This window comes from Echinococcus granulosus (assembly GCF_000524195.1).
Source record: "Echinococcus granulosus chromosome Unknown EG_S00019, whole genome shotgun sequence".
Classification (NCBI taxonomy): Eukaryota; Metazoa; Platyhelminthes; class Cestoda; order Cyclophyllidea; family Taeniidae; genus Echinococcus; species Echinococcus granulosus.
Genome location: NW_020170399.1, coordinates 471,517 through 484,308, shown reverse-complemented (window position 1 = coordinate 484,308; position 12,792 = coordinate 471,517). Strand labels below are relative to the sequence as shown.

General features: G+C 45.1%; 1 protein-coding gene across 1 annotated transcript; it reads left to right on the top strand. All coding sequences in view use genetic code 11, as the record gives it.

The window, feature by feature from the left end:
- Window positions 1-2,541: 2,541 nt before the first annotated feature.
- Window positions 2,542-8,400, top strand: EGR_03589 (Plectin-1; the record flags this gene model as incomplete). The annotated part of the gene is made up of 10 exons (XM_024492838.1): window positions 2,542-2,560; window positions 4,314-4,351; window positions 4,536-4,697; window positions 5,309-5,461; window positions 5,778-5,873; window positions 5,951-6,079; window positions 6,152-6,483; window positions 7,000-7,105; window positions 7,446-7,581; window positions 8,189-8,400. The coding sequence occupies 10 exons, from the start codon at window positions 2,542-2,544 to the stop codon at window positions 8,398-8,400; spliced, it is 1,383 nt and encodes a 460-aa protein (XP_024352721.1).
- Window positions 8,401-12,792: the final 4,392 nt, after the last annotated feature.

The window sequence follows — 12,792 nt, the reverse complement described above, 5'->3', positions numbered from 1 at the left end:
CAATTCACTTACCATCGCATCTACGCCATGACAGCAATGACAGCTGTTTATGGAGGATGGATCGCCGCCTCATTGCCGTGCATGTATATTTGTGCATGTTGTGGTGTAATTTATGCAAATGTATTTCTTCATAGTCCTCCTCCATTTGCGCTTGCACAACCGTTGCCAGTAAGTCTGTATGGTCTCACCCAATTTCTTTAATACCCTAGAAGCGGCTGACTGGACTTTGAGAAGGGTGATGAGGTCGACTCTCCTGAAGCTATGGGATCTAATTAGCATTTAAATTGCAGGGAATTTTAAATGCTTTGCAATGTCAATCTTCTAGGCTTCTTCACTATTTCTTAAGTGCCATTTTGTCAGAGTTCTTTGCACTGGAATGCAGTAGATTGGGTAAAAGGACTGGCCAGAAAAGGCCCATCAAATTTTCCATGTGGATGGAGGCTTTAAAAGAGGTGAGTATTGAAACAAACTTCCCTCAATCTTCTAGTCGCTCAGATTTGCGACTGAAGCAGATATCTACCCTCCGGCATTGCAAGCTAGCTTCAGGACAAAATTGAGGGTGGAATGACGACGCACCGTGTGGCCGGAACATTTACAGGAGGAGGTCATGAGTCTTCCATCTCACCTGTGCATAATGTTTATGTTTAATCTCCCACCTCTTAAAATATGCCCTTTTAAACGATACTTGGTCAATCTTGGAGATGCTACAACACTGCAGCCGGGTGAACTTTTGCTGTGGTTCTCAGACAAGTTGTTTTGCCTTCAGTCAAGAAGGCGCAGAAAGTGACCTCCTAACTCGTCACTCACATTTCGTTGGGCATTGTTGTGATATCACATGCCACCTTACTAACCACCTTGTGGCTGACTAAACACAGAAGACATAAAAGGCCTCAGTTTTGTGGAAGGTAAATAGAAGACATCAGGCTTTTGTCTGTAAGTGGACTCACGACAAGAAGTGCTTGTAGACTCCAAACCGTCTGACTTGTTTATCAAAATGGGCACTCCAAAGGTGGAGCAAGAAATTGGGCCGTAAAACTGTGAAATTAATGACTAAGACTGCTGCTTTAAAATAACGAATGTATGCACCGTATAACCTCAATTTACTTGGAAGAAGTATATTTTTTAGGGGAGGGGGAGGAAACTCAACCTGTTGATTCTTGTTACACAGCCAACTGTATAATGTGCCGGCCTTGACTAATGTCCTGAGCCAAGCGGATGGTTGACATTCACAGAGTATACGCTGCATGTGAAGAAGTACTTTCCTGACCAACTGTCAAACATATCAAGCTGAATAAAGTGACAAGGCCTTTTGAAAATGCCACAGGATTAAACTACTTTTTCCTCTTTTTAAGCAACTAGCAGTCCAATTAAATTTCACATATTTATCCATTCCTTTAATACAATGCTTGCTATTTTCCGTTGGAAGTACAAAGTGTGGTGGTGAGGTGAAGTACAAGGAAATCACACGGATGGATACGTCGTGTATCACATTTCGGATACTCTATAGCGCGATATCATCCTCCAGCAAATAGGTGGAGGGTTTAGTGAGGAGAGCGCAATTTTATTTAGCATAAATATGCTTTTTAGATTCCTTTATGGAATCGGTGAATAAATCATTAGGCATAGGAAAAGAGGAGTGCTAACTCCTTTATCCCCCCACTGAAATGCAGGGCCAAGGAATGGGACTGCATCCAAACAATTTCCGAACCAGTAAAGCTCACACGAGTGTGAAGATAAAATTTTAACATCATCTGCTTAAAACTATCGCATATCATACTTTTGCCAGACACTGCACATACATTTTGATGGAGTTAGTTTTGTCAGCTAAACCTCAAAAAACAGTTTACAATGATTGTCAAACAGAAAGCTTTGAAAAGTGAAGAACTTAGATCAAGGTAGAGCGTCATTAGACAGTAAACCTTGTCAGTGACTGTGGTAGAAGGCCAGTGTTTGCCTTGTGGGTACAGAATCTCTCAGGCATTACGCGCGCACACATGCACACACACACACATCTCTAGTGAGAAGGGTCTTTTCTAAAAGAAGCCTCAGAGAAGCCTTTAAGGGTGTTATTGCGTGAGCAAGGTTTAAGTGCCTGCGTAGTTGTCTGTAACCGAGTTGGCATGTATGTGTGCGTGTGTATGTGCGTGTGCTCCTCGGGTTAGAGCATGGGGTCAAATTGAACCGCCAACATTGGCGCACACTGAGCATCAGCACGCACGCACACACACACACAATTGCAAAACCCGCGCGCTAAGCAACCAACTAATCAGCGATCACCACGGAGGATGACACGGCTCACAGAGTACGTCTCATTCAATTGGCGCTTCAGAGACCAGTTCCAAAGCATCGACTTTTCATTCACACGCACACACACGCTCGCACACATCCAATAAATAGCAGTGAGAGCGTAGTAACGACTTTTCTAAGGCAAGAACCTCTTTGACAAGGAGTCGGTCTTTCGAAACCTTTTCGTTTTCTACTGACAACCGAGAAGAACTTGAGGAATTTGTATTTCGCACCTGTGAGCTTTAACTATCAAACATGGCGGTACACCGAGGCGGTAAGTCGGTACCTTATGCTGTTCACATTTTCATACATTTGGTTAACTTGCCAATGCCCAGTACCTGTTGCCACCTTTATTTCACGATGCTTCTCAGGGTCTTTAATTTACCCCTCACATGCCATAATATCAAGCAGGTTTTACGCGCCGTGGTGAGCAGTGGGTTGGACCTTATCTATGCCAGAGGTATTTTAGTTACGAGGCAGTCGGGCGTACTCTGTATGCTTCAAGCCAGAGGTACTCGAGGAATAAGAAGGTAGTGTTGATTTAAGATGGAATAATTTACCATTTGCACGTATTGTGTTCATAAGACGTAATAAAGGCCGCAGAATCTCAGCCTTTGATGGTTTTCTCAACCAGTTGCCTCCATTGTTTTCGCCATAGATGAGGATGAGTTGCAGCTCATAAAATGACTTTCACTTAAGCCATCCTCGAGTTCGGTAATATTACCTCGTGCCATTCGCAGGAGATTACGGTGGATCATTCGTTGCAATAAGGTCTAAATTTTAACCGAAAACAAGTAGCGCCTGAGGACCCTGTATTTAAAAAATGCACTTACAGGCAGGAAATCGCCACAGAATACGTGGGCATTCTCGATTCACTTATAGAACTTGGGTGAGTGTCAAAATTTCATCACTGTCGCGTGGGTTTAGGCGCTTTGGTTTTTGACACCGCCTTATAATGAACTAAAATCTTCCATTCGAAACAGTGCGTTAGTGACAAGCACAAATGCAAGGTTGAATGGCTACTTGGGTGCGGTTCAGGGTTGACAGAAAACGCCAACTTTTGGGCACTTGCCTTCTCTCTGCACCAGCCCACTCCTTTGAGGATGTAAAAATGCTCAGTCACATCAGTGTTATTCGAGTCCACGTTGTATCTGGTTTTATCCAACCGGGTCTAGGCCTTTCCATCGCCAAAACTCGCTGAGTGATATGCCCACATAAATGACTCGGATCCCTATTTGTCTCAAATTTCCTGTACAAAGTACGACCAAACCGTCGTCTTTTGGAATTTGACGTCATTTAAAGCACTTTATGAAAAGAAGATATTTGTAAAAGCACAAGTAGGTACGGTGTTGCGGAGTGCGAAAATGGTATTAATTTTTATGCCTGTGGGAAAATTAACACGTGGAAATAAAGTGGCATATTGACGAATGAGTGTCAATTGAATTTCATGAGCACCAACGATTGTGGCAATGGCTGTACTAACCCCTGCCACCATATTATGGATGGGAGGTGATAAAAGTTTTCTGCACTAGCGTGTGTGTGTGTGTCAGTATCTGTGTCAAGTGCAGAGGATACGTGAGGATCACACTCGTAGGTGTTTTTTTACGAGGTGCTTGTTTTACTGCACCTGGGTGAGTGTGTGGAGGTGAGGTGGGTCGTAAGGCACTGTGGAGGTGAAGAATTCGTGCAAACGCCAGACCTGACTATATGCCAAGTAGGCGTCTATGCAAATCGTGCGCCCTCTTCATCGGAGTCAGGTGCGCAAAAAGTTGGCAACGCGACCCCTTAGCATACACACACACACACAAACAAACGCGAGGGTCTTTGCTTTTGAGAAGGCATTTGTATGTGTGTGTGTGTGTGTGTGTGTGCTGGTTTGCTGAATGATGACGGCGATTGGGGAGGGCTTGGCTAGTTATCGCTACAAGTTGCAAAATTTGTCGAGCTTACATTTCGAACCATGGGTGCCACCTTTCAGTATAGTACTGGTTGCCCCACAGTTCTAATTTTTTTATTCAACATTTTAGATATCGGGGTAATTAAAAAGGCGCTCACAGATTACGAGGTGGGTCTGCAAGTTCTCATTAAACCTCTATAAGAATCACTTAAAAATGAGTGTGTAGATGATAATACGTCTTTTATTTAATGCTAGAATTAAAATGGCTGAAGGAAGGGTTTGTGAAACATCAAGTGGTACATAACTCCCTGATGGGGTCTAATGACATCACTTTTCTTTTGCTTCCTTCCAGCTCAAAGCCCAGGAGATGAACGTGGGTGTGAATTACATGGCCCTGGATGATGAACGTCGTCGACAGGAGCATCTGTTGCGGGAATTGCGGGAAATCGAGGAGGAGATAGCCTCACTTAGCCTTAGCAGCACCGAACTACCCCACCTGGCCTCCATAGTAGGGGTGAGTGCACCCTTCTTGGGAATGACACTTGACACTTGACTCCACCACCCCGCTTGGGGTGTAGTTGACCCCCTGCCGTTGAAATGCAACCATTCAGGGACTCACAGGGAGAGTTAATGTGTCCACACATGCAAGTGTAAACACATTCTAACACTAGTATTCAAGCAAGTAGCAAAAATGTTCGCAACATGCAAGCCAGCTCGGATGCAGTGTATCAAACAGGCGAGTTCGCTCCTTCGTGGATTTGAACAATCCACTGCATGTGCAGTTGATTTGTGTCATCACTCAATTTACACTTTTGACATCGGTTATTTGGTGCATAGGGAATTGGGGAAGAACTTTTAAAGGAGGTGAAACGTCTCGCCTATACCGCTAATGCTGAATTAGGTAGGAATCGTCCCACCTTTTGTATGAAGTTTACGGCTACGTTTGCCTCAATGCAGACGGAGGGCAGAGTTTTAAGTGTCCTTATCCTAAACCTTGCGTGAGTCAATGTAAATGACGATTTGTACCACTTTGACCTCATGTTTCTGCGAGTTCTCACAAAATTTGTCATCTTTGGCTCTCTCCATGACCTTGTGCGACGACATTTGCCTTCTCCATCATTGCAGACGGAACTGAGTCATAACACCAAGTGTCTGCAATACCTGACGGGAATCTCGGAACTTGAGAGAAGCATCGGTGAGGTGGCCACTCACTTCGCGGAGAGGTCTGTTAAACTGAGTGACCCAAATTCCCTTCACAAGAGCGTTGTGACCTACAAAGTGAGTGTCAATCATCATGGGCCACCATAATGATGGCTTAATCCAATCACAACGTTGTCATCTTTCATTTACTGTCTTGTGAAAATTATCTGGCTACCCACTAATGCATTAAAACCAACTGCTATCTTGTTCACCTTACCCAAAAGGGATTCTTCACACTGCTGAAAATTCTCAGAAAGTGAAGACTGCATTTTGACCACACAGATGTGCATAATTACCTACGAAGTACACCTCTTGCATGTGATAAATGTGACACAAGTGTGAAATCTTCTTCTAGCCATCCATTTTCTCTTCGTGTTTATCCTGGGTGTTGTAGACTCTCACCGACAATGTAAAAAGCTGTTGGACGTATGTGGATCAGCTCGCTACGCTTGCACAAATCCACCTCAAGACCTCCGCCGAGTACCATCAGGTAGGCTAGTTAGTAGAGTTGTGTGAATACCTACCCGACATGGAATACGTGCATTTGACCTATTACTTTTGCATTAGTTTTATCACGAAGCTAACGAAATTGAAGCCAAGCTGGAGAAGCAGCTCGTGATTGCCCAAAAAGCACACCATTCTGCGACGATGCGCCGATCTCACAAAGAAACCACCAAAGTGGCAAATGAGATCAGGGTGAGTTTATTAGCAAAAGTGAGTTTAAAAACTCGCGATCGGAGTTATCTTAAGTACCCATTATTAATGAAGGAGCAACTGAACATAATGCAAAGCTTGTGGCAACGGAGCAAGAACTTGGTGAAGCGGAGCGAGACAATAGTTCCCATTCGCATGCGCCTGGGTGGTGTTGCCAAAGGCGTGGCAATAGGAGACCCCAACAACCGTGCGGTGATGGTTCAAGCGATGGTGAGCCTCACCGGTCCTGACTACAAAATCCAGAAGGGGGAACATCTGCAACTCATTGACAACCGACAGGACTCGCACCTGTGGCGTGTGCAGACGTCCTCAGGCATCGTCGAGGTGCCATCCATTTGCTTCTGGCTGACAGACGCCGATGCCAAGGCCACTGAACGGGCAATCAGGTGAGTCTGCGTGCAGGCTGTCGTTCACCCATTCCTTTGAGCTACAAATACATTACCTAAAGAGAAGGTGCTATTGCAGAAAAAAAAAGGTAAGAAGAGGGGATGAGGAGGGGAAAAATTATGATGAGGAGAAAAAGCCCTCACCTTCAAACTTCATGCACTTCAAGAGCACCTCTGAAATGGCGCTGCAATTCATGTTCTCTCGTGTTTATTAGGAAATTTCCACTGTTATGATGGAATCACTATTTCAAGTCCCTGCTATGGCACCACACTTCCAGATTCCCATCGAGTTAGCTGAACGAAGAGAATAACATTTGTGCGGTAAGAAGAAACTTGAGACCCTTTACAGAAAATAGGGAAGGCTATAGGTATCGCCTGCTCAAGGTAAAGGCAGGCGTGAGGCAATTTGTCGCCCAAGTTAATTAAACAACGCCAAATGTGTGCTAATGGATAGTTCTGGATGTATTGTGCCTCCAAAAATGTCCAGCTTCGCAATTGCTTTCTCTCCTATTGCAGCATAAAGCAATTGTGCAAGAAGACCTGGCTGGAGATCATCAACCTGATATCTCTACGTCTCTACGAAGTATACGTCGATTTGCTACAGCAGTTCAATTCTCAAGAGGTCAGTCTTAGCCAATATGCTTAAGTCCATTCCTGTTTTGCAAACAATGTTGGTGCCTGCTTCGGAAGTTATCATAAAGCAAATCCACTTTGAAATCATCCAAATGTCTCTAGCAAGCTAAAAGACGCATTTTTCGCTCTGACAGCGAATGGTATCAACGCCTATATGGTGCTACCTGCTCCCATCTGATCACAAACCTTTCCGCGTGAAATTTTTGCCCAATGTTTAATTCATTTCATTGTATGCATTGTAAAGGGAAATTCAGCTGTTTGGATTGCCCGTATAAAATCGGAAACGAGCCTTTCTTGCCTGAAATGGTGTTTGTCTCCCTTTACAACAGGTGGTTTGCTCTCACGAAGGAGCGCTGAACATGCTTCTCGCCGACCTGCAAAGACAGCTCATTTCAACAGTTGGCCAGGATGGACGTCTGCAATCGGAGGTGGACACCTTCCGCAAAGGCGTGATTATCACGAAACGTACGTTGTCTTGATCCGTATCATGCATGAATGGCACTTTGCTTGATCATAAGTTGTATGGAAACCGCCACTTTCGGTATGTGGAATTTATACTGATGCCGTAAAGGCGTCAGGTACTTGGCATTTGCTGCACCACACCGGGAATATTGAAAGGGTGTGTTGGTGTGAAATAGAAGGTAGAAATGCAAATGGCGGTAGTGCCGGTCTAGGTAACTCAAGAGTAACCGGTGTGGTTTAATTTGTCAAGCAACCAATATTTAGCATCTTGTACTGACATTATTACCCCGAGTGGATACAGGTTTGTGAAAGGTGGCCCCATCTAACTGTTTGGGAATGCGAAAGGAGGTGGTGGAGGAGAATTTTGGACACGTGGATAGCTGCGAAGGTAAAATGCGTCTGCTCACGTGCCATGACCCATACATCTCGTGCACAAAGTGAAGCCCCATAAAATGTGATCAAATCTAAACAGTGAATAATTTTATCCGTTAAGGGAAGGGGCAAATTCAAGTATGGCTGCTTAACAGCACAGATAAAACGATTTCAGTGACCGCAGTCCTGCTTTGGCCCTCTGATAACCTGGCATCTCCACAATTTCTTTTGTTGACAGGACTAGAAAGACTTCAGTCAGGTGACATAAATCTGCGAGAGCCAGACATTGTGCAGATCAGGTCTCCGCTACTGCGTTTGCAGGACCACCTTGTGGCTGCAGAGCAGATGCAGCAGGAGATGAAACTCCTCAACGACCACATCGCAGATTATCTCTCTGAAGTGGACAATGAGAGGTGGCAGATATCTCGCACCCTGGACCACCTAAAGTGAGCCCTTACTACACGTAGTCAGTCCATCAGCCAATGTTTCATGTGTGTGTCGGCGTACTTTTGTTTGCAGTGCTTCTAGAAAATTATTTGCTCCTTGGAGTTGGAATAAAACAAGGAAAATAACACACAATTGAAGGTGTGATCCTGCAAAAGCGGAAGGCCCGTTTTGTTATGGTAGCACAATTGCAGAGGTCAAACAAAGTGCTCCAACTTTAAATTGCCTACATGGAAGTAGATGTGTGTGACACCAATTAGTGTTGAGCTATTGGAAGTGATTATTTCTTAAAAAAACCTACTAGACTTGCTTCAATTCCCATATTTTTTGTGCTGGAGGAGAAGCTGTCGTCACGAGAAACCTTCCAGTTTGGCATAGTTTCATTCATCTAATGCTTGTGCTTTTTTATCACCTTTTGTAGTCGTTTGACAAAAAAGAGTGAGCAACAGCTGAATGAGATGATGCGAAAGATTGAACAAATGAAAAGTGCCCAGGAAATGAGGGTCTCTCAACAGATATCTGATCGTCTGAAGGTGCAGCCGCTGATCATCCCCGAGCAGGAACAGCTACACAAGCGGAGTCGTAGCCAACCGCGAATGACTGTGGTGAACGCGATTTCTAGCTCCACAACTTCCTCTGACTCCGAGCCAACTTCCGATCCCCGTATCCGAAGCGGTAAACGGCGAGCTAAGAGTCAAGTGAGACAATTGGACGCAATGGTACAGATCGGGAGTGAGAGCAAGACCGCTGAAACCCAGCATCAAGAAGGGAGGATCGAGGTGGGCAGACGCCATTCACAGCGTCACAAGTCTGTTCAACTCGCTCCAATGAAGCCAGTGCAACTAGAGGCGCAGACGCAGATCGGCCGCAGTGTTATTGATTTTGAAGTTCAGGTGGATATATCATCCTTAGAATCCTACAACATGGTAATCAAAAGTGATACATCCATGCAAAGATCGAGAAGTCTGACACCAAGTTCTGAGGATGACGAGGGTCATGAGTACATCACAGAGGCTACAGCGGCTGTTCCTCTGCAAGCTTTGAAGGATAAGGGCAGGCGCAGGATCACCGCTGCAGCACAATCAGGCCCATTATCAAAGAAGAAGTCGTCTTCCCTCACCAATATGGTTCACTGTTACACCCAACTTGGGTCAATAAGTACTGACAGGGCTGTGAGTCCGTTGCAAGGATTTGACTTAGTGCAAAGCTGTCCAAACTGCCGCCCAAAAACCCTTCTGAACTCTCAAATACAGGTTGGTCAAATCTATAGTGGGTCAGAGAAGTACCCCTACTACCCAGTTTATGAGGTTAAATCAGAAAGTGCTCGGCAGCAGCATCTCATTAGTAAGAAGGTTCAAAGTGGCTATCCCTGTCTAACAGACCGAGCCAATCTCTACTGCCAATGTGACGTACTCGGACCCATAACAAGCCACGTTGTAACGGAAGTTACATCAGACCTCTACCAGAAAGAAGTCCCACCAGAAAGACGCAAGATGCATAGTGATGCTCAGATTGGTGTTCTTTATGCAAATGCTAGACAGCAGGCTGGAATTTCTGACAATGACATGATGTCAACTTCAACACAAGTGGGAATAGTCCACGAAGATTCCTATCAAGAAAGCCATATCTCACATGAAAGACGAAGTGGACTAGCTCAAACTAGACCCAGAAGCATGCAAGAATTAAGTTCCTTCTCGGGTATGATAGAGACCCTTCCACTTAAGCCCGATAATTACGTCACTGCAGTTTCGATGCGACCCCAAGCAGCCACTTCATCAACCCAAATTGGAGTCCTCCTATCTGAAAGTGCCTTACAAACTGGCAAATACGATGGTGTCGGTGTTAGTTCGAAGCGTTCCCAAATTGGCCATTCAATGCTTAGTGGACGTTCAGATTCTTACACACAAGTGGGACAGCTTTACCAGCAGGCAGGAGTGCAGAAGGGTCACGTGGAAATTAATGTTGAACCCGGTATGGTACCAGTCATCCAGGCTCCATCTTCAGTGGAACGTTCTGCACCACCTCCAAAGAACAATCTGGATGGAATGTCGATTCAAGTGACACCGAAAACGCATGACGACACAAGACAAATAGCAAACGTTCTGTCACATAACGAAGTACAAACTCGAGACCTTCCGAACTTCAACGTCCGACAGCAAAACCTTCAGGTGTATGATATTCACCGACACAAACCACGCCGATCTTCCTCTGTACCGTCAGTTCAATTTTCGACTGAAACGCAAATCGGACCAATGGTAATGCATGAAAGTCTCAGTCCGATTAATGTAGACACGTACGTCAAGATAGTTCGACCAACGGAGATGTTGAATGTAAAGGCTACACCTAGGGTGATGAAGAATAAACGAATACAGTCAGCGGGCATTCCGTCAGCAAGAAATGTGGGAATGCAAATTGGTCACCTCCTTCAGGAGTCTGGAACTCAATCAATGGTGGGAGTCGACAACTTCGAGGAGACGCCAATTGCACCAACTCTTCTTTCGGTCCAACAAAAAGCAATTTCAATGCCGAATGTGGGTATTGCGGAAACCCAAACTCATCCCTTACTGCATGGAAAAAAAATGCAGGTCTCGATCGCAATGTATTCACCTACTGCTGAAAAAAAGCATAATAAGAAACTGCAAGTTAGCATAGTCACCTCAAGGGAGATGTACGATGTCCAGGTAGAAACGGTACCGTTTTTGCAGAAAGAACAATTTGACGTTAGCTGCGATACAAAGATCCAACCGGACAAAATTCCTAAGAAAATTCAGGTTTCTCTGTTGGGAAGTGGACCAGAGGTACCAATGGTTTCGAATCAGAATCCAGTTTACGCATCCATGCCACCTCGGAGTCCTGTGGAGACAGTCCCACCAGTGCAACCCCAATTGACAGCGCCAGTCCAATCGGCTCCCCCCTCTCGATTCACAGACGTTGCTTGTGAGACAGTAACCGATGCTGTATACTTCGACGCCAAATGTCAATGCGATGATCTCAAACCCATGACCCAGGGTAAGAAGTTGCAGGTGGAGTTGGGAGGGCAAATGATAAAGCCTGAAAAAGTTGACATCGCCTGTGATTCAAATGATCTGGTTAAGACAGTTGGCAAAAAATTGCAAGTTGATTTGTATGCGCCTAGTCAGACGACTTTGAAAGAGATGAAAGACGAAATATGTGCAGCCTTGGACGAAAGAAAGATGTTTGATGTTACCCAGCAAACAGGCACTACCGAGGAACAACCACCAATATTCGCACAAGCAACTGCACAGCCTGTTTATTCTGCTCCACCGGTAGCGCAAACTGTCAATACATGTGATACCGCTTGCGAGGCCCTACGAACTGAATTAGCTTGTGATGGTTTCACTCAGTCGGAAAAGATTCAAGTCGTCGGGAAAAAACTTCAGGTGGCCATCACATTTGCGGAGTCAGAAAAACCGGTATATGAAATTGCCACTATGCAAGCATATTCCGAAGATGCCTTTGTGTCTTTAGCTGAATCTTCAAGAGTGCAGCCGGTTTATGCTGCGCCCCCACCAAAGTTAGCTGTCGATATGGAGGATAGAGGATGTGAGGCAATGCCCAAGAGTGAGTTCTTTGATGCAAGCGTGCAATCTGCGGAATTTGTACAACCCAAGCCAATGGTACTGGGCAAGAAATTGCAAGTATCCTTACCCAATCTGACAACTTCTTCTATACAAATGGAGCAACCCAGCACTGCAAAACCGCTAGGTTACCCTAAAGCTATTCAAACAGAGGAGTTTTATACACAGCCAGCTCCACAACTGGTGCCCCTTCAAGAGGCACCAAAAGTTTACTCCGCGCCACCAATTCCACACCCAGAGGCTTCAACTGAGGATAGAGCATGTGACGCTATCGCAAGTGCTAGTACATTCAACGCTGCAATTCAGGCTACAGGGGCACCGAAGCCTGAAGTTCTTGGCAAAAAGCTGCAAGTGAATTTAATGCCTCTGGTGGTCATGAGTTCACAGTCAACCATTGAATTGCAACCGCCATCGCAATTAATTTACCTCGAAAATGCAACAAGGGTGTTTTCTGCTTCACCTCCGCCGGTACAGCCAAAAGTTCAAACAGATGACAAAGCATGTAACGCCATTACGACAACACCAGCATTTGACGCTGGTGTTCAAATAGCTGAACAGGAGAAACCGCGAGCCTTTGTTGTAGGTAAAAAGCTGCAAGTGACACCACCTTCTTTTTCTCTAGTGACTGCCCAAACAATCTTCGAACAGCCTCCTCCACAAGTTATTCGCTTAGATGAGGCACCTAAGGTATACTCCGCGCCACTAATACCTTCACACCCAAAGGTTCAAATGGAAGAAAAATCCTGCGACGCAATTGAATTCACTAGCTCATTCGATGCTGGTGTGCAAGCTGCAGAAC